This window comes from Saccopteryx leptura, chromosome 1, assembly GCF_036850995.1.
Source record: "Saccopteryx leptura isolate mSacLep1 chromosome 1, mSacLep1_pri_phased_curated, whole genome shotgun sequence".
Taxonomy (NCBI): domain Eukaryota; kingdom Metazoa; phylum Chordata; class Mammalia; order Chiroptera; family Emballonuridae; genus Saccopteryx; species Saccopteryx leptura.
In genome coordinates, this window is record NC_089503.1 from 376,434,189 (window position 1) to 376,460,649 (window position 26,461).

General features: G+C 56.3%; 1 protein-coding gene across 1 annotated transcript in view; it reads right to left on the minus strand.

Annotated features, from left to right (window-relative positions):
- Positions 1 to 3,710: 3,710 nt before the first annotated feature.
- The window catches only part of VEGFA (vascular endothelial growth factor A), a 51,825-nt gene continuing 29,074 nt past the window's right edge, over positions 3,711 to 26,461 (minus strand). The window contains exons 4-14 of the mRNA XM_066360305.1: positions 24,400 to 24,451; positions 19,854 to 19,863; positions 19,678 to 19,752; positions 18,469 to 19,242; positions 15,440 to 15,488; positions 12,241 to 12,437; positions 11,420 to 11,496; positions 11,020 to 11,049; positions 9,147 to 9,218; positions 7,887 to 8,018; positions 3,711 to 5,659 (exon numbers count right to left, since the gene is read on the minus strand). Coding sequence (XP_066216402.1) covers positions 5,638 to 5,659; positions 7,887 to 8,018; positions 9,147 to 9,218; positions 11,020 to 11,049; positions 11,420 to 11,496; positions 12,241 to 12,437; positions 15,440 to 15,488; positions 18,469 to 19,242; positions 19,678 to 19,752; positions 19,854 to 19,863; positions 24,400 to 24,451 — 1,490 coding nt within the window. The 3' untranslated portion in view covers positions 3,711 to 5,637. The remainder of the gene's footprint in view (positions 5,660 to 7,886; positions 8,019 to 9,146; positions 9,219 to 11,019; positions 11,050 to 11,419; positions 11,497 to 12,240; positions 12,438 to 15,439; positions 15,489 to 18,468; positions 19,243 to 19,677; positions 19,753 to 19,853; positions 19,864 to 24,399; positions 24,452 to 26,461) is intronic.

Consider the following 26,461-nt stretch of genomic DNA (forward strand, 5'->3'; position numbering starts at 1 on the left):
CCCCATCTACATCCACAGTCCTCATCTACATCCTCAGTTCTCATCTACATCACAGTCCTCATCTACATCACAGTCCTCATCTACATCACAGTCCTCATCTACATCCTCATCTACATCCTCAGTCCTCATCTACATCCTCATCTATATCCACAGTCCTCATCTACATCCACAGTCCTCATCTACATCCTCAGTTCTCATCTACATCACAGTCCTCATCTACATCACAGTCCTCATCTACATCACAGTCCTCATCTACATCCTCATCTACATCCAACAGTCCTCATCTACATCCACAGTCCTCATCTACATCCTCAGTCCTCATCTACATCCTCATCTATATCCACAGTTTTCATCTACATCTTCATCTACATCCACAGTCCTCATCTACATCACAGTCCTCATCTACATCCTCAGACCTCATCTACATCCTCAGTCCTCATCTACATCCTCATCTGCATCCACAGTCCTCATCTACATCCTCAGTCCTCATTTACATCCTCATCTACATCCACAGTCCTCATCTACATCCTCAGTCCTCATCTACATCCACAGTCCTCATCTACATCCTCATCTACATCCTCAGTCCTCATCTACATCCTCATCTATATCCACAGTTTTCATCTACATCTTCATCTACATCCACAGTCCTCATCTACATCCTCATCTATATCCACAGTCCTCATCTACATCACAGTCCTCATCTACATCCTCATCTACATCCTCAGTCCTCATCTACATCCTCATCTATATCCACAGTCCTCATCTACATCCTCAGTCCTCATCTACATCCTCATCTATATCCACAGTCCTCATCTACATCTTCATCTACATCCACAGTCCTCATCTACATCCTCATCTATATCCACAGTCCTCATCTACATCCTCAGTCCTCATCTACATCACAGTCCTCATCTACATCCTCAGTCCTCATCAACCACCCTCATCTACATCCTCAGTCCTCATCTACATCCACAGTCCTCATCTACATCCTCATCTGCATCCACAGTCCTCATCTACATCCACAGTCCTCATTTACATCCTCATCTACATCCACAGTCCTCATCTACATCCTCAGTCCTCATCTACATCACAGTCCTCATCTACATCCTCAGTCCTCATCTACATCCTCAGTCCTCATCTACATCCACAGTCCTCATCTACATCCTCAGTCCTCATCAACCACCCTCATCTACATCCTCAGTCCTCATCTATATCCACAGTCCTCATCTACATCCTCATCTGCATCCACAGTCCTCATCTACATCCACAGTCCTCATCTACATCCTCATCTATATCCACAGTCCTCATCTACATCCTCAGTCCTCATCAACCACCCTCATCTACATCCTCAGTCCTTGGGCAAAACCTTCAGTTACTGGGTCTCAGTTTTACAAATGTTTATTGAACAGGTACTATGTTCCAGGTGCTGTTCTAGGAGCTGGAGACAAAACAATGAACAAAACAGACTAAAACTTCTGCCTTCATGTTGGCTGCACCTAGTGGGGCTGGTGGGGGATACAGACCGAAGGGGAAGTAAATTTTAGAGCTACACTATCCAAGATGGTGGCCCCTGGCCACCTGTGTATCTTGAGTATTGGAACCATGGCTGCTCCCAAGGGAGATGTGTGATAAAAATAAAATGCAAAAAATAAAAAAAGAATAAAATGCACAGTGGATTCCAAGGTTTAATTTGAAAGTGTTAAACCTCTCGTTGATTTTCAAATTGATGAGATTTTGGAGTGATGTTTCAGGTATGTGGTGGTTAAGTAAAATACATTATTCCAATCCATTCTATTTCTTTTCACCTTTTGAAATCTGGTTCCTAGGAAACAGTTACATTTGGGGTTCATGTGGTAGTTCTACTGGACCGCTCTGTTCTAGATCGTCAGAAGGTGGTCTGTGCTTTGGGAACATAAGGGGTGGTAAGCAGGCGGGTTCCGGTACAGAGTGAGGAAGCCTGTCGATGGCCTCGCCTCAAGTCAAGGGGACGACACCTGAAGGTCTGTCCCGTCTGAGGGAAGAGTGACCCAGGAAGAGGAAATGGCCAGTGCCCCGAGGCGGCAGCTTGCCTGCTGTTTGAGGCACAGAGAAGGCAGCGTGGCTGGAGCCCAGTGACCAGGGGGGTCAGAAGTCATGAGTAGGGAGGCAGAGACAGCCTGGACGGTGCGGGGCCTTCTAAGGCCATCATACAGACTTTGGCTTTTTCTCTGAGTATAAAATAGTCTCCGCAACATTTGGAGCCAAAAGGTGACATGACTGGGCTCACGTTATAACAGGTTAAAGGGAGGTGAGAGGGCAATCCGGGAGGCCTGCTGAGAGACTCAGGGAAAATGTCTACTCTGGATGCCCCTTCCCCACCCCCACGCACTCACGGGGGATCCAGGGTTAATCAGTGGAAGAACCTGCAGGTGAAAACCGCCTGGAAAACAAGTGCTTACTTGACCAAAAGCTCCGACGAGGGCAAGGACCTTGCCTCGACTTCCTCACAGGGTAGCCAGAAGAGGCAGACCATGCTCCCCCCCCCCAACAGTCGGGGAAGTCCCCACCACCACCACCATCACCGCCCTGGGCATCTCCCCTGGAGGACGGCAACCGCCTCTCATTTGTCTCCCTGCCGGCCATGCTGCTGGGACGCTCCCTGTGTAAAAGCTCAGATGCTGCTCAGGTTGTGAGCTCTGGTGAGGCGCCAGTAATGCAGGCGCCCCAAAAGCTAACCCCGCTGTCTCTCCAGCCTCCACCCCTCACCCACTTGCTGCCCGAGGGCCCCGGCCAAGCCGTAGCTCACATCCTCTCCCACCTGGGATGCTCACTTCAGCCCTTCCACCCTCCCCTCCCTGTTCTGTCTCCTTCTACCTGTTCTTTAAGGGGCAACCTCGAGAGAACATCATAGGAAGATCCCCAGTCCCTGCCACCCCTAGGACACCCCAAGCCAGGTCAGACGCCCCCCTACACACACACATATTATGTATTTTTCTGTTCACGGGTGTCTCCTTGCCAGATCTGCGAGGGTTGGAATTGTCTTTGTCCTAACAGCATCCCTTTGCCCCAGCGTGGTGGCTGGCCCAAAAATACCATTTGTAGGAAAAAAGAGGCTGGAGGAAGTGCGCTTGGAAGCATCACTGATAATGCCAAAGACCCAGGCAGCTTCCTTCCCCAGGACTGAAGGAGAGGAGACCACTCGGGGGCAACTCACTAAGTAAAACTAAAGTATATGCTGGGGTCCAGGCCGGCGGTGTGCACCCCCTTCCCGACACCAGCCGAGGGCAGTCAGCCAGGCCCCACGGCCAAACACAGACCGCCCCTTTCCCGTGGGGAGCAAGCTCAGACACATGGCCAGTTCCTTTCTTGACCAAAGGACAGGGCCAGGGCCACGTGACTCCTAAAGGTAGCATTATGTAGAGCAGGGCCCTTGGCTCCTGTCCCAAGACTGTCTTCCCCTCCCCACCCCGTTCCCAGAGCCCCCCAGCCCTGGCCATATCATGGCAGAGGTTGGACAGGTTCCCCAGGACCAGTCCAGACAGAACCGAAGGACTCTGGCCCCCAGCATAATGAGGTAGGCGGCCCCGTATTTTACACACACACCTGGGACCCCTTCCCCAGGCCTAAGATAAATGCCATGTGCCCCAAGGGAGGAGGGAGAGGGGGCAGGAGGAAGTCTGGAACAAAGATTCAATGGAGAAGGAGAAACCAGGAGGAGCTTTGAGGTCAGAATTAAATTCTTTAATACAAAATGCTTTTTTTTTTTTTTTAAGATATATCTGTATTTCTTTGTTGCTGTTTAAAAATAAATATGTACTACGGAATATCTCGAAAAACTGCACTAGGGACAAAGATGTGATGTTAATATCTTTTCCCCCACAATTATTATGGATAAACAGTAGCACCAATAAATAAATGATAACAAATATTAAAATTAAAAAAGGAGAGAGATTTAGTATGTAGAATTCTCTATTTTTTCTTGTTTTGTTTTTACATATAAAAAAACAGAATAGCAATGTCTATTTTATCAGAATCACATATATACATAAACATATATATATATATACAAACACAAGTTGCCAAATATATATATAGTATGTAGATGTATATTGAAACCTTATTTCAAAGGAATGTGTGGTGGGGAGCCAGGGGAAAGGGTAGGGCAGAGCCGAGTGTTAGCAAAATTAAATATCGGTTCAGGACAAGCTAGTGACTGTCACCGATCCGGGAAGAGAGATTGGAAACATGAATCTTATACACAAAGACCAATACAAATAAGAGAGAGCGAGAGAGAGCGAGAGAGGGATACATCTCATAAATAGTTCAAATTAAATATTAACCAAGAATACTGAAAAAACCCTACTCTTTAATTAAATTAACTGTTTTAATTTCTAATTAAAAAGAGATATTAAATAAGTACCGTATATAAAACACTTTTCTCTTTTCTCTGCCTCTAGGGTGGGCACGTGGATCCTGCCCTGTCTCTCTGTGCCGCAGGAAGGGTCGGGTGGGGGGGCGGAGGAGGGCTAACCACTCACACACAGAGCCAGGTCTCCTGGGGGACAGAACTAGTGGTTTCAATGGTCTGAGGACCTCAGGCCCCGGGCTGCGCCCGGGAAGGGGAGCAGGGACACGGCCGGGGGCCAGAGGCCCTTCCCGCAGACGACACGCTGTCACTGGGCTGCTCTTCTTCCACCAATGAACGTCTCTCTCTTCTCTGTGCCAAGACCTCTGTCGGTGGCCTGCTGGGCATCATCTCAGAGGCAGGTGAGAGTAGGTGAAGGCTGCCCAGGCTCCCGAATCTTCCAGGCAGTGCCCCTGGGGGCAACAGGCACGTGCAGCACATGGAGGGGATCCCCAAAAGCACAGCAGGGTCCTGAGGCTCCCCAAATCCTGGTCAGAGCCAGCGTCGTCCTCCCCACACCTGTCGTCTGTCTTTCTGTCCGTCTGATTTGGGGCAGAGGCTCGGAACCAGGGCTGGGTTTGTCAGTGTTCCCAGAAGCAGGCCAGATGTGCCCCCATGCCCTGGCCTTGCATGTTCCCAGGCAGGGGAGGGGGCCCTGGCCTCCCGAAGAAGAAGGACAAAGAAGGCCGCGCCCGAGACTCTCTTCCCGTCTTCTTCCTTGTCGGGATCTGGGTGGGGACCTTCTCCTCCCCGCTCAAGTCCACAGCAGTCAAATACATCCAGTGAAGACACCAATAACATTAGCAATGTTAATTTAAAAAAAAAAAAGAATATATATATTTTATATATATAAAATATATATATTTATTTTTATATATATAATATATATATATATATATAAACATATGTATGTGGGTGGGTGTGTCTACAGGAATCCCAGAAATAAAACTCTCTACCGGGCTCGGTGATTTAGCAGCAAGAAAAATAAAATGGCGATCCAATTCCAAGAGGGACCGTGCTTGGTCACCCGCCCGGGAATGCTTCCGCCGGAGTCTCGCCCTCCGGACCCAAAGTGCTCTGCGCAGTCTCCTCTTCCTTCATTTCAGGTTTCTGGATTAAGGATTGTTCTGTCGATGGTGACGGTGGTGTGGTGGCAGCGGCATGGTTTCTGTCTCAGTCATTCTGTATCCATCTTTCCTGGTGAGAGGTCTGGTTCCCGAAACCCTGAGGGAGGTTCCTTCCTCCAGCCCGGCTCACCGCCTCGGCTTGTCACATCTGCGGAGAACGGAAAACAGAGGCCGGGGGTTAGGGCCAGGTGACGGGAGCTGGCGGTGAGGCGGGCAGCCTCCCTTCCTGGCCACGGAGAAGACAGTGAAGACATGGTCCTGCCTCGGGGAGCCCCAGGGCGAGGGCGAGGGCCAGCCCCCGGCGGAGGGGGCCCCTGTGAGCAGCAGCTGTGCCCAGGGCTCCCTCTTTGCCCTCTGAAGCTTACAGTCTAGTTGAGACAAAACAGTGACACGGAAACATCTCATCACAAGCAACAAAAACACATATACTAAAGAACAGTTCCTACTTGACATTTAAGAGCTTAATGGATGACCAGAGTTGGACCATATTAATCAAGAAAGGGTCCCCACAGAAGGAGGTGTTTGAGCTCAGACTCATGGGGCTGGTTTGGGGGGAGAAAAAGGAGAGAGCGGTGTGAGCGAGGGAAAGGGCCGTGCAGAGGCCCAGCAGGGGACAGCCAGCCGAGGGGAGATGCTGGCCCCGAGAAACCCTGGCTCCCAAGGGAGGGAGAGCCGGCAAGGTCTGGGACCTCAGGAATGTGGGGGACACAGCTCCCTTTGCCACGCTCTCCCTCCTGGCCTCGGCTACAGGCCTCATCTTTCGGGAGCTCACAGGCAACGGCAGGCCCGGGGGACCGGTGGCCCCTTCTTTCTAGTATGCTGTTTAACTTAGGGTGGGGGAGAGACGATGGGTGGCTGGACTACTCACACTGAAGCAAAGGGGACTCCAGGAACTCTCTCCGTCTTGCCCCTGCCCCGGGCTGTTTGTCTTTTACGACCCCCCCCCCTCTCCCAGTGTGAGGAGGGGTCGGAGCAGGCCCTGCCCTTCTGAGATCTGAGAATGAGGATCCTAAGCCTCTAGGTGGGGTACTGAATTGCCCTGTACAGCCAGGCCAAGGGCTGGGAAGGTCTCTGGAAGCTGGGGTAACTTCAAACATCCCCATCCCACGCTCTCTGCAGTCCCTATGCTGCCCTGAAGGCCCCCAGGGGGTGTGGAGACCCCTTGTCCATTCCTGGAGTTAGGCTGAGCCCCATCACAAACACTGCCCAGACAGACAGAGCACCCACGGCAACACCCCCAAGACTTGGTCCCCAGTGTCCCCTGAACATCCACAGGCCACAGGAATGGGGGGGGGGGTCGAGGACGAGGTAGCCACACTCCACAGACTCTGTTAATGAAGCATCTGGATGAGCCAGGGGGTACCTGGCGCTGCCTGGGGAATCCCCCTAAAAGCCCCCCTCCCTGGGTGAGGCTTCCACTGGCCCAGAGGGCTCCCTGCCTGAGCTCAGGCCGGACTGATATAAACGCCAGGTGAGGCATCAAGAGTGCCAGCCACCTGTCAAGGCCCTGTGCTCCTGACCTCACCCCCTGAACGTGCGCATGTGTTCACTCACACACATGACACCTCCTTGGTCCCCACGGTGGACAAGGAACAGAGGTAGAGATGCCTTGTTGGGGGACCCACACAGATGAGTCAAACCCAGGCCCAGGTGTGAGGAGCCAGTTCCTAGTCTGTTAGGAAAGGAGGCATCTTCCCTCCCTCTACCCATCCTGGGGGCACGTGGGATGCATGGGCTGTTAAGGGTTCATACTGTGATGACTGGAGTACTAAAAAAATCCTTTGTCCCCAGGTGTTAAATCTCCTACCCACCCTAACCCAACACTCGGCCATGCCCTGCAGAGCCCTGTGTGAGGAGGGACTCGGGCCTGCCCCCTGTGGAGAGACACGGGAGGGGTGGGGAGCCTAGGGAAGCCTAGAGGTGCAGACTGGAAAGGGGGTGGCCCCCAAGACAGTGTTTGCGGTTTACAGACAGCGGCGTCCTCCGCACCAGGAAGGGGCCTCAATAGCAAAAGTGGTCATCACAACGTCAGGACCAGCAGCCACCACCAGCAGCCACCACGAGCAGGACCACGGGACACAACACTCAGCTTGCGTCCACACCATCACATAAGCCACACCAGTCTACCCACTCAGGCAACCAGGGGAACCTCAGCAGGGGCCCTGCCGGGCCGGGCCAGCGCCTGCCACCACCGCAGGGGCTTCGCGAGGCAAGAAGGTAGTAGTAGTCACCAGGCAGGCAGCTAGAAGCCAAGCAAGCAGCCGGCCCCTCTCGGGTACCCGCTCTCTCGCGCGCTCTCTCTCTCTCTCTCTCTCTTTCTCTCTCTCTCTCCATCTTTGTGTGAAGCACCTCTCTGACTCGCTCTGGGAACCAACCTGCAAGTACGTTCGTTTAACTCAAGCTGCCTCGCCTTGCAACGCGAGTCTGTGTTTTTGCAGGAACATTTACACGTCTGCGGATCTTGTACAAACAAATGCTTTCTCCGCTCTGAGCAAGGCCCACAGGGACTGCAAAAAGGCAAAAGGAAAGACATCTAAGCTAGAGCGTCAGCAGAGAGAGAGAAAAAAAACACATGCAACACCCCCTGACATGTGTGCAGCAGGGCCCCCACCCGGCTCATGGGCCCCACACCCTTCCAGGCCCTGGAAGGGTCCGAGAGCTACAGTGGAAGACAGAGAGCGCGGTGGCAAGAGGCAGCACTGGCTAGGAAGCCTGCCCACAGGAGGAGGCGGACACAGAGGGGCAGAGAGTGCAAGGAGAGGGCTGCGGGAAGGGCAGTGTCGTCCCACAGGGACCAGTGCGAGTCTCAGGCCCCAGGGCCCCAGCGGCTGCTGCCCTCACAACAGCACACCTGGGGACAGCAATCGGGGCCACCTTCTCCTACGTGAGGGCTCGTGCCCAGGCCCCGCCAGCAAAGGTGGGCTAAAATAAGGTGTGACAACAGGCTGAGCCCAGAACCAGTGTCCACAGGCCGGGCCACTGGCAGTCAACGGGCCCAAAGCAAGGCTGACCACAGTCTCCAATCCAGAGGAAGCAGCTGTCCTACAGGGAGGCTTCTCTGGGTACCATGTGCTGGGCTGGAATGAGGGGGGTCCCCCTCAGAAGCTCCAAGTCCATGAGAGGGGGTGCCAGGTGGTGCTCGACCCCACCCAACCTCTCCTTCAGCCAACAAGCAGCTACCTCATGTCATTACAGCCCATTCCTCACACCACGTCTGCCCTCCTCACCACCCTCCGCTTCCAGACGAACACAGAAGCCTAGAGCAGTGGAAACCAGTTGGGCGAGCAGGCACCAGTGCCCAGCACCCATGCCAACATGGGCCCGCTAGCAGTGCCCAGTGGGTGAGAGAAAGGCAGTGCCCAGCCAAGCCAGAGCCCCCTCCCTGATTCCTCCAGGCCCACTCTGCCCACCCACCCCACCCCCCAACCTTGGACCAGCAATGCCACCACCAAATCTACCCATTGGTGCCAATTAGTGGAATGAGAGTGAGAAAGAGACTGGGGCAGAGGGGAGGGAGGGTAAGAGCCAGGGAGGGAGGGAGCGGGAGAGGAGGGTTAAGGGGTCCTTATGAGCAGGAGTTAGATCGGGGCCCCTGGGGAGGCTCCAGAGAAGGAGACAGCAGCGGCACCACGTACAAGTTCCAGGATTTATACCGGGATTTCTTGCGCTTTCTTTTTTGCCCCTTTCCCTTTCCTCGAACTGATTTTCTGGAAAATAAAAAAACAGAGCCAGAGAGGAGGAAGGGCAGAGGAGAAGAAAAGAAGCAGTGAGGAGGCAGGGGACAGGACACGCAGGGGCCGCTCAGGGGACGGGAGGCAGGCAGGCTCCAGGAAAGAGCTTGCACGCACACTCGGGTCAGGTCAGGTCGGGGTGGGGCGGGGCGGGTCAGGTCAGGACGGCAGGCACTGGGTGGCTCCTCCTGTCCCTTCGGCCACCCTGGGGTGGCAAGCCCAGCCCCATGCAAGGTTTTGGGTAGAAAACAGAGGCTGGGTGAAGGGCCCAGGCCCCAATAAAACTCCATGCTCATGGTGGCTCCTAGTCCCAGGCAGGGGGGCAAAGCACCAGAGACAGGCTCTTGGCCCAGCAAGCCTGTACAAGTCTGACCCTGAAGGTCAGGGGGGCTATGAAACGCCGGCCGGAATTTGGGGAGGTGGTCAGAGACTTGATTTGATTGGGGGAGCGATGCTGGCTGTGCTCAGGCACTTTCTGTCTTCATTTCCAAGTGCAACAGTAAAAGGGTCCCTCCGGGGGCCCTGCCTCTGTGATGTGGGGGAGCAGCTCCACCCGCGGCCAGCACAGAACCAAGGCCTCACCTGGGCGGAGGGCTGGGGCTAGGTGTCCTCAGAGCCCCAGGCCGGCTGGCAGGGGGGTGGGGTGGGGGCTGGGGAGCAGAGGCCTGTGCGTCACTGGGCAGGGAAGCGCTCCCCAGCCTGTCAAAGCCTGCTACGCCATCTCACCAGGCTCCCGTCCGAGCTCGAGCTCGGGGCGAGCCGCCACTCTCCCCGTGGGCAAAGCAGGCATTTGGGGATTGGGCAGGAGGGGCAGGCGGAAGCTTGTCCCCATCGAGGGAAACAGCATCTTCCTCACTTGCCAGACCCAGGAGAGGCCCCTAGAGTATATGCCACAGGGGAAGAAAGGGGAAAGGGACCACAGAGAGGGGGATCCGTCCCCTCCTGTTGGGAGAAAGTGCTAGAAGGAGGAAGGTCTCTTTCTCTCTCACACACACAGGTGTATTCTCCTTCTTCCTCTCTCTCCCTCGGAGCCACAGCAATCCTGGAAGTTGGGGACTCAGGGAAGAGGGGCAAAGGGTTGAGGCCTAAGGGCCTCCATGCTCTCGGAAAACATGGGCAGTTGGGTGGGAGGGTGGGGCGGGGGGAGGGAAGAGCACAGGTGGCCCCGCTCGCTTGCTCGCTCTCTCCTCCTGCAGACTCACCTCCAGGCCAGCGGCTCGGCCTGCCTGGAGGCTCACTGCCCCCTGACCTTGCTCTCGCCCTCAGAAAATGACCCACATTTAGTCGCCTCTCTCTCCCTGGCCAAAAGGGCTGGTTGTCTCCGGCCTGCTTCGCTCCTGTAGGAGGGCGTGCACCCAGAGAGCGCCCAGCCGGCCCCAAGCCAATGCAGCAGCCACCACACAGGCCGCGTCCTCTGGCGCCCAGGAGCCGGCCTCGCCGCCACCCACTCCCCCTCTAGAGCCAGCCGGGAGCCAGCGTCCACACTGCCCCTCAACACACCGAAAGCACGAGTCCCGGCCAGGGAGGGCCAAGACGCGCGGAAGCACAGCACCTCTCCCAACGGGAGCGCCAGGCTCCAGGCTGGGCTTTGTCACTAAGTCTCGAGCGATAACCCTCGAGTTTGCCCCCCACCCCCCACTGCCACCCCCGTGTGTTCTCATGAGACCAACTCCCAGGCCCGGTGAAGCCATCAGACCCCATCTGACAGAAGAAGCCAAGAGCCCCAAACCAAGGAAACCAGGCGAGGAGAAGGAGAACGACAGTCATGGCTACTTACTTTTCTTGCCTCGCTCTGTCTTTCTTTGGTCTGCAGAGGGCAGAGAAAGAGAAAAGAACAAAGCAGAGAGGGCGTTCAGACGGTGATGGTAAGTGATGATGGTGGTCACAACAATACTGATACCAAAAAACAAGACTGAACATGATATTTATGATACATTGACACGGTTTTAATCTCTTTACATGCAACTCACTTAGTTCTTATAACAATGCTAGAAGGGATATACTAGTATGGTGCCCATTTTACAGATGTGGAAACCAAGGCACTCTAAAGGCAAATGGAAATGCCCAGAGGTTACACAGTTGGAAGATGGAAACAAGCTACCAAGTGGAAAGTGCTTAACCCCGACAGAGGGCAGGCGGCCATCTGCCGGACAGACGAGCCGCGACTCCATCCTCACCTGCATTCACATTTACTGTGCTGTAGAAAGCTCATCTCTCCTATGTGCTGGACTTTGTGAATTCTGATCCGCATAATCTAGAGAAGGAAGCATATCACAGAGGTTAGTGACCCAGCCAGCCATACCCAGATGGGAATACCCCTGTGGCTCCTGCCACTCAGCACCAAGAGGCTCTACAGAGCAGGGATGGGTGGCGGAGGTAGGGGGCCCGGTGGCTCTACCAGGAAGAGCCTCAGGCTCACCCCATCTCCCCCAACCCTGCTGACCTCAAGGAGCCCCTGCTCCTCTTGAGGGTAGACATGGCTGCAAGGGTTGGCCAGGCTGGGAATTCAGGTCCGAAGTTCTCACCACTCCCCATCCCTCCCTCCTCTCATCACCCTAGGCTTCACCCTGACCCCTGGTAGCAACGCAAGGGCCCCTCGCCCCGGGGTCTCAGAGCGCCTCCCTCGCACCCTATCCAGGCTGACAGGGACTGTCAGCAGGCAGCACCAGACAACTGGCTTTGACACTCTCCCCAAACCATGTTCATCCGGATTCCCAAACAGCACCCAAGAGGGAGGGAGGGTGTGACAGGCTACTGTCACAGGTGTCACCCACCTCCTGAACCCAGGGGACAAAGGTCAGGGAGCAAGAAAGGTGGCTGGGGCTTGCTGGGGACCTGGACTAGGAAATACAGACATCTTTTTCCCCAAAGAGGCAATACCCGCCCCCCCCCACACACACACACACACCTCCTCTGACCGACTCAGCGGCAGGGGCCGGACAGGGCGAGCCTGGCTGCCCTCTCCAACGCCCCTGCGCCCACTCCGCCCAGGACCCACCTGCATGGTGATGTTGAACTCCTCGGTGGGGACACACTCCAGGCTCTCGTCAGTGCAGCAGCCCCCGCACCGCATCAGGGGCACACACGATGGCTTGAAGATGTACTCGATCTCATCGGGGTACTCCTGGAAGATGTCCACCAGGGTCTCGATGGGACGGCAGTAGCTGCGCTGGTAGACGTCCATGAACTTCACCACTGCGCAGGAGGGGGTGACACGTGAGCCCAGCAGGTCACACAAAAGATGGCCAACCCCTATCTCCAGCGAGCTTTGGAAGGCCACTCCGTGGGGTTTCTGTGAGAGGGACCCCCCTATCAGGCCAGTCCTTCCATAAGTCTAATTTCAGTCCCTCCAGTTGTGGTTGAAGTCCTTCCCTAAGCTTTCTAAATCAACACTGACGAAGGCCTGTTCTTATGCCAAAGATCACAGGATGCTGTCAGGATCCCAGAGAGATGGCCTGCCATATCTGATCCCCCTGCCTCACTACGACAGCCAATTCCTGGGTCAACCCTGATGCCAGAGGGCAGTCTGAGCAGGAGTACACCCGCTGGGGGTGCTCTGAGCATCCTGTGAGCAAAAGAAATAATCAGCTTAGCTAACCTCTCCATGTCCATACAACCTACCCACAGCCGCTGCTATACCCACCCTACGGACCTACCAACCATCACGCAATGAGCACTTACTAACATGCTGGGCACTGTGGGCAGTAGACCACACTTGTCCTCTCAAACAATCCTCTACTAGAACCTCCATTTGAACAAATGTGGAACTGGAGGCTCAGAGAGGCTGGGTAACTTGCCCCAAGGACACACCGCTAATTACTGGGAGAGTTAATATCAGCTCAGTCATCAAAGCCTTCCCTAGCCCACGCCACGTGAAAACCAAGGAGGAGTTGCCAGGAGCACCTTGCCACTGTCAGACCCCTCCCCGGACGCAGGTTGAGAGGCCGTGGGCACCAGCACAGGGCTGAGGCTGCCCGGAATTAGCAGGTGGCAGTGGGCGGGCACACTGTGCAGGCTCTGCCAGCCGCCGATAACCCCGCCCAAGAGGGCAAACTGCTTGCATCATGGAAAAAAGCGGTGCTGCTCCTGCAGCCTCGAAGCACTTCTAGAAGCCGATCTGGAGGGAGACCAGGGCAGAGACAGCTTCCCAGGCTGGCGGCGGGGCCTGGAGTGCATCGAAGCATGAAGGGGTAATTCTGGGCCACAGGGGCGGGCCCTTGAGAATAAATAAACTCAGGACTCTGGAATGACTACTCCAAATTGTGGCCCAGCCTGCCACTCCCTACCGTGCCCCACCCCCCCACCCCCCCACACACACACACACAGCGATCGGCCCCTGAAGTAAGTTTCCCCGACACAGACCCAGGAGGGAAGAGCAGCACCCAGGCAGCAGGAGGCAGGGCTGCAGCAGGGCTTGGTGTGACTTCAGCCAGCCCCTCCCTCTCTGCGCCTCTAAGTAAGTGGGCTGGGCTGATCTTTAGAGAAACCAAAACAGAGGGTGAAATGTGGGGTCCAGCCCCCTTTTCTCAGCCCAGGTAGGTTACAGAAAATTTGGAGCCTCCCCCCCAGAGGGGCAGAGGAGGAGGGGCCTGGGAGCTGCCCACACCATAGGTGGGTGGAGGAGAACTTGGCAAGTGGCGAGGGGAGTGGGTAGGGGGAGGCCACAGGTGTGAAGACAGAAAGGACAACAGTAAGGGCCTGCAAGCCAGACCCAGGCCTTGCCCGATGTCCACTTCCCCAATCCAGGCAATGGGCACAGAATTCTCCATCTCAAAACGGTTAGGGTAAAGCGCGGTCATAAAGAGTCTAAACAAGACAAAGGAGCTGAAGAAGATGACTAATCGAGAAGTCTTGACCTGACACTTTCTCATGGTTGGGGACAGGAAAGAGGCCCGGGTTTCAGGGCCACAGGTCCCATGCAGGACAAGCTAGCAGAAGAGTCTGGCCTGGGCCATGGCAGCTGACAGCTGAGGGTAAAAAGACCCTGGCTGAGAATTCCTTGGAAAAGCTTCCTGCGATCCCTAAGGCCTATGGGTCAGAAAGGGGGCAGCTTCACCAGCACCCTTAGCACCCGAGCCATTGTCTCCAAAGAAAGCTGTCCTGTTTTTGCACAGGGTGTGGACACACGTACGTACACGCCAACATCAGGCTTCCGTGCTTTTCCTTATTTCTCGAAGACACCTTTTCCCCAACAGACAAAGACCATTTGTCTTGCCTCTCCCAGGCCACAGGGACCGCTGGGAGCAGGTAGCCTGTCAGTGGCACAGGCCTTGGGGCGGCCAGGAAGCCAGGCCCTGGGCCAAGGAAAGGGTTCCTGGGCCAGGAAGGAGGCAGAACCGGCTGGGCATCACCAGAGCCCGGGAGTGCAAACATAGCCCTTGGCCCCTACCCTGCACCTACCTGATTCAAGTCAGGGGAACTCGACTAGAGGAGGACCCCAGGGACCTCCCTCCCCAGAGGTGGGAAACTGGGGGAGCAGCATCGGGCCCGCCTCCCTCAGGCTGGATCAGAAGCTCCCTTCAGTGGTGGGGACAACCTGAACATCCCTAGAGGAATGGGAGGCTCCCTACGCCAAACCTCCTGGAACAAAAGGCTGGCTGGCTGGGCTTGGGCAGGGTGGGGCTGGGCGCTAGAGCTACAGCCAGCCCCCTGCTGGACCAGGAGGGAAGTTCACAGCACCCGATCCTGCTTCACCCCGAGGGCAGGGGAGGCTTAGCGCTTTCTCTCTTCACCCCGAGGGAATACAGACAGGTAGGGGTCCCATGAGGATGGGCCCTCTGTACCTCCAGCTCATACACAGCCAGTTCTCTGGACGGCTAGGGTGACAGCCGCCTCCACACAGGCCCCACAGGTGGGACAGGCTGGGTTAGAAGTGACAGGGGAATATTCATCCTCCCTGGAGGGCAGGGGAAGACAGACAGACATCTGGGATCCTTGAACATTGTCTGTCGTCCTGGTCTGTGTTCAAAGCTCCCTCTCCAAAGAAAACTTGACTGGAAAGAGCAGAAGAAAAAGGCCACAAGTCCTACCCCTAGCAGAGGCCTGAAGAGGAAAGGGAGAGTCCTTCAGAATGAAGGGTTAATCTTCTCCTTTCACGACACCCCCCTCCCCCCCATCACAAACCACAAAAGAAGGAACCAGGACTTCCCACCCAACCCCTGAGGAGTCAGGGGACTCCATCCAAGAGAAAGACTCACCTTGGTGAGTTTTCTGTTCTCCTTCCGCCATGGGCGCAGCCTGGGACCACTGAGAACAAAACAAAAGAGTGAGACATGATCACAGGGCAGGGGGACACAGGCCCAGCCACCCTGCCCCTGCTTCCCCCTCCTGGCCCTCCCAGCCCACAGCCTCTGGCTTCTCCAAGGCTCCTGAGTAGAACTGGGCACCACCAGGGGCTCCCCACAGCACAGAGCCCACCCATCGCCCCTGGGCTGCTCCAATTGTGAAGCCAAAGAAGAGAAAGACTGACCACACACTGGAGGGTGGGAGGCTCAAACTGCAGTAGGAAAACACCAGAATGTCCAGCTCCCCACCCCTTCCCCACAGTTCGCTCTCGCGTTCTCACCGGCCCATTGTTGAGCTAAGGGAAGCGAATCCTCTCAGCCCCCCTGACTCCCTGGTCCAAAGCCACAGGTAAGTAGTAAGGTCAAATAGGACAAATTGGGACTGAGACAGGAAGGAAGGACTGGGGGCAAGAAAAACAACATGGTGACCTTCTCCTGCTGACATGACAAATACCAGGGTGAGCTGGTGCTGGGAAGGGAGGGGGTGCAGAGGACCGAAGGGCACCAACCACCCTCCCCCATCCAGACTCCTGTCTTCAGGAATATTCAGCAAACCCACAGGTGGCCTGGAGGGTCAAACCTGGGAGAAAGCCCTGGCGGAGGGGAGCCCCATTTCTCCCCATGCACAAATCTCACCAGGGCCCGAATATATCTCCAACACCTCCGGTTTAGCACTCCTACCTTGCTCCCTGGTTCCTCCTCCCTCCCAGACAGAGGGGGTCCCCAAGTTCCTCTCACCTGGGCACCTTCCTCAAATGCAACCAGGGAAGCCTTTTGTGCCTTAGCACTGTCCAGCCCCTAGGGGGCCCTCTGCACTACCTGGGCCTGAGGCCTCCCCCATCCTGCACCACCCCCAACAGATCATTCTTCCCCTCCCCAGAAGCTATGAAGGTCAACAAGCCCAGCCATGTGGACATGACAGCACTGGGCAGTCGTTTCTCCCAGTCCTTCCAGAGGGTCTCCAATTCTCACCAACTACCCACCCCATCAGCCCCTTTTCAGAGCAGGTCCTGAACAGAACTGCAGCCCCTCTGAGAGGGAGTCTCACAGTCTGTCTGGTTCTCTCTCCTTCTCACACACCTCCAGTGCACCCCAGTTCCCCCCAGCCTTGCCCCCAGGGCCAAGGTCAGATAACAGTTTCCAGACTCCCAGCTGCATAGACTCCAACTACAGCTCCCTCAGGGCCCCCCCCTCCCAGTCTCCCCGTTCCCGGGAGAACACCCTGGCTTCCCTCTGCCCACATTCTCCCTATGCCCTCCACTCCTCCTGGGCCCCAACTAGGAAAGGGGACAGAACCTTCACACCCACTCCGAGGCTCAGGGAGGAGCGGTTCTGTGCGGGGAGGGGCCAGGTGCCCTTCTCTGGGGGCCTCTGAAGGTCACACTGTGGCCAGTCCGCCACTCCTCCCCCTTCCCCCTACTTGGAGGCCTGGAGCCAAGGCCTTTGTGCCAGGGTCTGGGGGACCCCAGCCCATTTCCTTCCCTCTGTCTTCCTCCAAAGGGACTCAGGCTGAGGGAAGGTCTAAGAAGGGGATGGAAAAATGACCTCTTAGGTGGCTTTGAGAATCAAGTTGGGTGGGCAAGTTCAAAGTTCCAAAAAACCACCTGCTCCTGCTCCAACGTCTCATTTCACTAGGACAAAGTGTGTTTGCAAGGCTGGCAGGAGCTACTTCCAAAGGTTCAGGGAGAGCTGGTCCCACACTGCCTATGTCACAGCAAATTTCAAACCATTTTCCCAAACAGTGTAAAGCAGGGTGTCCACACTCTTTAAACCCTCCCTTGACCCACCCTCATAAAAGCTAAAGCGCAGCTCACTCGAAGTGTGGGGGAAGGGAGGGAAGCTGACTGTCACCAAGTCCGGACCTTAGGTAGTCTCGACAAAGCACCAGGGTGGGCCCTGGCACCCTGACCTCTGACAGAGATCATCCTTCCCCTGGATTCCAGGGCTGAAGAGAGGTTAGATGGGTCTTCTCAGCAAAGGAGAATAAAAAATAAAGGGGTGGGCAGGGGCTTCTCTCCATGCTAGGGAGGAAACGGGGAAGGGGCGTCAGGAAATTCCTCCTAGCACAGGAGAGGTTAGGGGCTGGGGACGGCCAGAAGGGACAGGGTGGCTCTCCAGGTCCTCCCGCTGGGGCTACCTCGAGAGGTCACCTTCCCGCCGAGGGCCGGCGGGGGGAGGGGCGCTGCTAGCCGCCCGGGACTCCCCGCTCCGGCCGCGGCAGCTCCGGGAACACGCGGCCGGCCAGGCCCGGGCTGATGTAATCGGCTCCGCGCCGCGCGCGCCCTGCCGGGCGGGGGAGGGCGGGCACCGAGCGGGACGCGAGCGGGGACGGGTGGGGGTGGCGCCGCACAGGTGGCCCGGCGGAGCCGTGGGGGGGGGGGGGGGTCTCCGCAGCAATCCACCCCAAAACTTTTCCTAAACTCGGGGAGAGGGCCGAAGATATCGTGCGGCAGTGACAGCAAGCCCCCTCCCGCGCCTGCGCCCTGCCCCCTCCACGCTCTCAGACCTCCTTCGGTCCAAGGTCCGAGCACAAGCCCCCCCCCCCCCCCGCTGGGCTCCGGCTCCCGCCCCCGCTGCCCGGACTTCCAGTTCATCGGGGACCAGCGGCCGGGAGCAAACTTCAGCAGCCGGCAGCAGCGCAAGCCCAGCCCCCTCGGCCTCCTCCAGCGGCTCCCGCCCTCCGCTGGTCGGCCCAGATCGTACGTGCGGTGACTGGTGGGTGGGCAGGGCCCGCGTGGGCGGTGAGACTCTATCCTGGTGCCCTCCCACCTAGCGCGCGCCCCCTCCCCCTACACGTACGACGATAGAGGGGGAAGCCGCGCGCCCGGTGCCCAAGGACCCGCGTGGGGCACGGAACCCCCACGCGCGCGCTCGCACGCACGTCGCCAGCCGGGAGAGGCGCTCGCAGCTGCCCGCCGCGCCAGGCGGGTACGGACGCTTACCTTGGCATGGTGGAGGTAGAGCAGCAAGGCAAGGCTCCAATGCACCCAAGAGAGCAGAAAGTTCATGGTTTCGGAGGCCCGGCCGGGGCCGGCGCGGCTCGCGCTCCCTCTCCGGCTTGGACTGCGGGGCGGCCCGCTCTCTACGTCGCCTAGGCGGGCTCCTCTTCCTTCCCCAGCCGAGGCCCGGGCCAGGGCCTGGGGCGCGCGCGCGGCTGGAACACTGTCTGCGCACACAGACGCCTCACCCGTCCATGAGCCCGGCTTCCGAGCGCCCAGTCGCCACCGCGGCCCCCTCTCTTCTTCCTTCTCTTCTTCCTCCTCCCCTTCCTCGGACTGAGGCTCCTCCCGGCCCGAGCTAGCACTTCTCCCGGTTCCGCTCGGCTCGGCTCTCCCGGCGCGGACCACGGCTCCTCCGGAGCGAGAACAGCCCAGAAGTTGGACGAAAAGTTTCAGTGCAACGCCGCGAACCCCGACCCCCTCCACCCCGCCTCCGAGCGCGGGCTCCGGCTCCTGCCCGCGGCTCGCAGCCGCGTCCACCGTCGGCCGCCGGCCGCGCAGGAGGTGGGCGCTGGGGCGGGGGGCGGTGTCTGTCTGTCTGTCGGTCAGCGCTGCTGTTCTGATGCGGGATCCCGAGAGGGAGGGCTCACGCTGCACTCTGGCGGTCACCCCCAAAAGCAGGTCACTCACTTTACCCCCTGTCCCTCTCGTTGCACGCTCGCCCGCGCGCGCTCTCTGACCCGGTCTCTCTTCCTCGACTTCTCTTCGGAGCTCTTGCTACCTCTTTCTTCTTTCTGCTGATTTCCAAAATCCAGAGTGATTTGGGGGAGTAAAAGAGCAATCTCCCCAAACGATCGGCCCGATTTAAGCGGGGAATAGGAAGCAAAAATAAATTAAAAACGGGAAAGAATACGGTTCTTTAAAATGTTTAAGAAAAAAAGGAAGAGGGTAAACCCTGGATAAATGAATATCAAATTCCAGAGCGGAGACCCCTGGCTGGTGACTCCGCTGGTTCGTCTGTCTCGCCGCCGCGTCTTCAGACCGAGCGCCGCTGCCGCCGGCTCCACTCGCCCCCCGCGCTGCGGCCTCCCCACAGCCTGGCTGCCCCAAGCCTCTGCGCTTCTCACAGCTACCAGCCGCCTAAAAAAGAAGCCTGGCTCCGCCCCCGCGGCCCGACCCCGCCTCTGGCACGCCCCCGAGGCGGAGACATACCCCTTCGAACTCCAGCCGCTCCGAGTTGGGCTCGGCCCCTCGGCTCTGCCTTCGCCTGGGGAACCCTAGTGAAGTCTAAGCACCCCATACACCCCAGGTTAGGGAAATCACGACCCCGATCAAGGTTCTCTGCCTGAAAATTACTCACCCGCCCCCCTTTGCCCTGAGCCTCTCACGCGGTATTTGCTGGGAGGGAACAGGAAAGTGAGGTTATGTGCGAACAGGACTAGAAAGCTATTCTCCACCTTTGCTGGGAATATTGGTGGGGGCTTGAGGATGGGTGGATCGGACAGGAACGAGTGAGGATAGGAAAACACAGATATGGAATCCTGGGGTGACCCCTGTCCTCCCCTCCGCCTTCAACACTCTCAGCTCCTCCTCCCCACACGCACACACACTAACACTATCACGCGTCCTCACTCACGCACTCTACCAAGTTCAGACAGCTTCCCTGTGGTGGCCGAGCGCCCCCTAGTGACTAACGTCTGCAAACCCCAGCCCTGGCTCAAGAGGGAATGGGCTTCAGGATGAAGGTGAAAGGGGATTATCCCTGATACCCCTAATTTCTGACCTCCCAGAGACTGGCATTTTTTGTACTGGAACGGTCCCATGTGCAGAGAGCCCAGTAACAGGTACAGGGGACCCGGTGTATCCATCTGGACAATGTGCCCATCTGAAGCCCTCATCAATGAGCTGCAGCCAGCAGGCTGGGGTGACTGGGGTCCTTTGGGAAGTGTCCAGGGAGGCTTCCCTGGGGAGAAGTATTTGGCACTAAGTTTGTGGGGTTGAGAACGGAAAGCGTGTAATTCTGGGGTTAGTCAGTAGCTCAGAAGGAACAGGACCTGTTGGAAACCACGTATGCACTCTGGAGTCTGGCAGAGCCCAAAGGGAGAGGCAGCTGGGCAGACAGAGGCCCTTGTTTCTGCTCCCCCCACCCAGATGTTGCCAGGGAACTAAGGCCAGGGGGCTGGTGGGGCGGACGGAGGCCAGGGCCTGAGTGATGATTCAAACCTACTTACCAGCACTAAGGAACGTCTGTGGGCCAGCTGCCCAGAGCTCCCACCAGGCTGGGGGCCAAGGCTTCCATCAGACCCAACTCAGGCTCAGAGCTCCTCTTCTGAACAGAACTGGGGACTTGTCCTTGGCACCCCCAGACTCCCAGGATCCCTTGCCTACTTCTCCCAGTTGGTGGCCTCTCTCCTCTCTCTTCCCCTATCCTCTGCTCCCTTCCTTCAAAGCTCCACTCTATCCCAACTCCCCATGTCTTCCCTAAGTGCTCCCCAAGAACCCCCTCCCCATCCCAACCTTGCATATAGGAACCAGCCTGGAAAAATTCCTGATTGGTCTTTAACCCAACAGCTCCCAGGCTCCCCTAGGGAACAAAGGGGGCTCTTTTACCTGTGGGAAGAGAGGAACCAACCAGTCTCGTTATTTATCTAGGTCTGGCCAGACCTGGCCAAGAGCTGACGTAGCCTCTGTCAAGGCTTGAGCTGAGGATGGAAGCTGGGCTGAAAGAGACTGGGAATGAACAACTTCCCTCAAGTTGACGAAAATGAGCCAGCCCCCCCCCCCCACCTCCGCACATGATCCTGTGGTTTGTTTGGAGTGCTGTTCCCCCTTTAGTACCCCAATTCCACAGGATGGTGTCCTGAGGCCCTGTGAGCAGAGGGGCTGGCTCCCCCACCCTACCCTGCCCTTTCCATCATTCATGCCTCCCGTCCTGTCTCCACCACCTGGCAGGCTTCCCAGCAGCAAGGACAAGGTCTTTTTATAGTTTACTTTTTAGTAAACATTTATTAGCTGGCTCAGGGCCCCCTCCCAGGCAGGCCTCCTCACCTAGGCTCCATGCTTCAAGCTGCTGCATGGGTATGAAAGGTAAGCTGATAAACTTTCTCCTCGCCCAAACTGGTCCACCTCTCGCGCCTTTGGAGAACGAGGAAGAGGAACCTTGGCCGAGCCTCCGTCCCGCATCCCTACCCTGAGGTGGGCAGCACCCAGGACAGAGCCTCCCAATAGCATCATTTCCATAATCCTTCTCATCTCAGCCTTCCTCAGCCCCTGGAGAGGCCTGAAGGGGAGGGCTTAATACAGGACCTTGAAGTCAGGAAGAGAATGAAGGAGCTCCAAGGAGGTGTGGCCAACCTAGCCAACCCTTCCGCTTCCCTCTTGGTGGCATTCAGGGATGGGTGCTCCAATGACCTGTTTGAGGGTTCCTCTGTGAGCTCTGCCCAGGGAAGCAGAGGAAAGAGAGGAGCGGAATTGCAAACTGGCCTGAGGGATTTTGCACGCTCTTGACCAACTGGGCGGTGCAGGGTGGGGGGAAATCCACCATCTATTTCAGACACACAACCTGGTAGTGACTCAGAGGAGGGGGGTTGGCTCTGGTTGGGCCATCCCCCAATGCAGTATCACCAGTTTTCACATTAATACTCAAATCATGGACCCAGCCAATGACCACGTTGTCACTGAAAGTTCAGTGTACCGGGGTCTTCAAAAACTGGAACAAAGAATACAAATCAGCGATCGTAAGACCACACCTTGTCTCTATAGCACCTTCTCTTCCTGACTTAATCCACAAATTTAATTCTACCTATACTCTCTCTGTAAGTGGCTTCAGGCCAGGGAATGTCAGGGAAGACTGTCCCGTCAGAGAACCCAAGGGCACAAAGGGACCCAGGACCATCCAACAACATGGTGTGGGATGGGGCACGGAGAAGAGAGCTGCCCAAACAGGGGTCATGCTGGGTCCCCTCGAGGGACAACCTCAAACACATACAGAGCTGGGGAGGCCCCAGCATGAGGCTCTGTGCAGTTCAGAAGGAGACAGGGGGGAGGCAGAGGTGTTCCAGGTGAGGGGGAGAGGGAGACAGGGGCAAGGGCGTGGTGGAGAAGAGCATGAAAAGTGGCCGGGAGCCAGATGTGGCCCCAAACAAAGGAAGCAGTGATCGGGCCCAAGGCACAATAGCTGTACTTTGTCCTGAGGTCCTGTCACCTCTGATTCAGGGAAGCTCTGCCTGTGTGGGCATGGGCAGTTAACTCCAAGCCAGTGGATAAAGGGACAGGGCCCCTTTGTTGTTGTCTAAACATTTCTCCAAGTGGTTTCTCTGTGATGGGAGAGAGGCCTCCCTCATTCAATTCCCGACCCCTAGGACACAGATCTGATCCCCAGCAAGGGCAGAAATACAAATGAGTTGAATTGGCCTGACCAGGCAGTGGTGCAGTGGATAGAGCATCAGCCTGGGATGCTGAGCACCTAGGTTTGAGATCGCTGGCTTGAGCAAGGGGGTCACTGGCTCTGCTGGATCCCCCGGTCAAGGTACATATGAAAAAGCAATGAACAACTAAAGTGCCACAACTATGAGTTGATGCTTATCTCTCTCCCTTTCTGTCTATCCCTTTCTCTCTCTCTCTTTCTCTCTTTACCTAAAAAACAAACAAACAAAACAAGTTAAATTGAAGGAGAGAGAATTGGGTTGGTTCCTCTCAATTCTCTCTGGTTGTGGGTCAGTCTTTCTCTCTCTCACTTGGTCTTTGCAGCAGAGTGAAAGCCAGGAAGAAGGAGCTCTTTTCCAGTGCCAGCTTCATACCTGCATCTGGCTCTGGATCTCGAGGTTTGACTCAGGTAGGGATGCCAATTGGTAACAAGATGGGAGCAAAGGAAGCCAGAAAGGTTAACTCGAGAATCCAATCAGGAAAAAAGAAGGAAGCGGGATGGGGAACAAACAGGAAAGGGGCCAGGGTCACTGTCTGGGGGAAGACACCTACCCACACCACCTCCTGCCCCAGCAGACACATGTGTGCCTCTCCTTCCTGGGCCTCAGTTTAATTCCCTAACACCAGGCTGTCTCCCTGGATGGCTTCTCTCTGACAGCCCTGAGCGTGTCCACTTCCTGATAGCCCTGTCTTTGCTAACCCTCAAAGTCAGACCCCCATCCTGCATGGCTGCTCCTGTCCACACCCCTGCCCAGTCTTGGAGGGATCTCTCAGCAGGGAAGAAGGTGACGGTACAAGGTGGCAGCTAAGGTCCTGAAGATACACTCTCCCTCCCAACCTGGCCCCAGCCTGGGAGCTGAGCTTCATTCCAACTTTTGAATCTTTTCCAAGCCTACCAGGCACCAAGGCACTGTGCTGACATTATAGAAGATCCAGGGACACCTAAGTAGGGCAGTGGAAAGCGCAGGGGCATTGGATCCAAATGGACCAAAGTGGTACTCCTGGCTCTACCACTTTTTAACTGTGTGACCTCAAGCAAGTTACTCAACCTTTCTGATCTACAGTTCCTCTGGTCTGTAACACAGGAGCGAAAGTACCTGCCTGGGAGAGTTGCTGCACGCAGACAGCTGTGCACAGAGTTATCCCAGAAGGTAAAGATGGAAGAGAGGCACAGAGTGGGAGGAAGGCTCTGAGGCAGAGCAGTCAAACTGGCTGCAGTGGGCGTCCGGAGGAGCTTTCTGCGGGAGATGGTAAGAGGCATGTATTACATGGGCAAGTATTAAACTCAGTCCATGAGCCCTGTTTTGGGCTGGGACCTCAATAGTGTGGAAAGGGCTTCCTATGTGGAGGTGAACCAAAAAATAAACTGAAAACAGAAACTCTCTAAAGGGGGCATGTAATTGCTGGGAGTAGGGAAAGGCTTCCTGGAGGAGGTGGCACTTGAGTCATCAGCTAAGTGGAGTAGGGATTGAGAACAGGCAGGAGAGGGGCAGGCAGTCTGGAGGGTACCGATGGCCCACGCAGTTCTCCAGCCGCTCCTCTGGTGGCAGAGACTTGGAGGCTAGGCAGGGAAGGGGATTGGGGATTGGGGCTTTTTCAGAACATCCCCAGCCAAAGCCCATAGGGATAATGACACTCCCTCAGGGGGTGAGCTCCACACTGGTTTCCCCGCCCTTTGGGACAGCATATCTCTGCCAGAGACTTTAAAGAACTTTTTTTATATATATACATTTTTATTAATGTTAATGGGTTGTTGTTTTTTTTCTGAAGTTGGAAATGGGGAGGCAGTCAGACAGACTCCCACATGCGCCCGACCGGGATCCACCCGGCATGCCCACCAGGGGGCGATGCTCTGCCCATCTGGGGCGTTGCTCTGTTGCAACCAGAGCCATTCTAGCACCTGAGGCAGAGGCCATAGAGCCATCCTCAGCGTCAGGGCCAACTTTGCTCCAGTGGAGCCTTGGCTGCGGGAGGGGAAGAAAGAGACAGAGAGGAAGGAAAGGGGGAGGGGTGGAGAAGCAGATGGTCGCTTCTTCTGTGTGCCCTGGCTGGAAATCGAACCCGGGACTGCTGCACACCAGGCCGACGCTCTATCACTGAGCCAACCGGCCAGGGCTTATCTGCCAGAGACTTTAAACAAACAAGCAGACACTACAGGTAGGCCTAGCACTACTGCTGTTTGCCTGAGGAGTGAGAGGAGGAGGACACTGGCCTGTGACAAGAACAGGGCCACTCGGCTGGGACAGGGCACAAAGCAGAAAGAACTTTCCTCAAGCTTTGCTCTCTCCCCTTATCCCCAGCAGGGCCCAGAGCTTTCCGGTCTGCCTGCTGCAGGTGTGTGGAGACCCGAAGACAGCCTGGGAAGGGGAGGTCAGGTCTGCTGCGTGTGGTGTGTGTGACCTTGGCCAAGTCAGTACCCGCTTTTGAACCTCAGGCTCTTCTTAGGTGAGAGGGTGAGGTGACGTCCCCTGAACTGTAAGCCTCTGTAACAGCTCCGTCAAACGCTCCAGCTGAGGTCAGGGGCATCTTTCAGGGACTGTGTGTTCTTGAAGGCACCTAGAGAGGACAACGCTTGACTCGGAGAAGTCCGGCGCCGGTGCTGAAATCTGAAGCACAGGACCTAGTGGTGCAGGCAGATGTGGTTCCGGAACCCTCCGAATTCCAGCAGGTGAGGAACCGCTTCCTCTCTTACCTGAGAGGCCAGAACCTCTGTCTTTTTGTGAAAAAACACTGGCTTGGTGAACCCCCGCTGTGAGAAGCCCCCACCGGCTCCTGCCCCAGCCGCCGCCGGCATAGCACGCAGTGGGAAAAGCCAGATGGACTGGGCTCAATCTTGGTTCACCAGGTCCATCCGCTGTGACTTGGCACAAGTCACTTCATCTGTCTGAGCCTCAATCACATCTCTAAAATGGGGGTCGTGGTGCCCACCTCCTAAGGTTGTACAGAGAGAGATACAGTCTGCCCTCCATACCTGCAGGGGTTTAACATGGAGGATTTTGGTATCCGGGGTGTGTGTGTGTGTGTGTGTGTGTGTGTGTGTGTGTGTGTGTGAGTGTGTGAGTGTGTGAGTGTGTGTATGCGTGTGCATGTCCTGGAACCAGTCCCCTTTGGATACTGAGCACTAGAGACGGTGAATCCAAGCCACTCTCCTGGCTTCCCGAGAGCAGATGTCACATCATGTTAGTTCCCTTTCCTTTCTTCTGTCCTTACCTCCCTGTGAAAGCAAACTTTCAGGGAATGCAAACCCACTATCATTTGGCAAAAGTCAAACAGAAAGAAATAAGGAAATGGGTTTTATCCAATACTCCTATTTAAAAAAAAAAATCACACAATGCGTGCCAAAGTTGACTGGGGGTTGGGGGGTTGGCCTGGTTCCCGCTTTAGCTTTTCTTTGGAGCAACTGTGTCACCAGGTTGTCACTGAGTTGGCTGCATTGTAGGTTTCTTCAGGAAAATCCTGGGGGAAGAAAGAAGCAGGGACCCAACATGCCCCCCCCCCTCCACTTCTTAGCAGGAAGGGTCCTTTCCCTCCTTTTCTGGTGACCCCTTGGGCCTTGCCCGGAAGCCTGGCC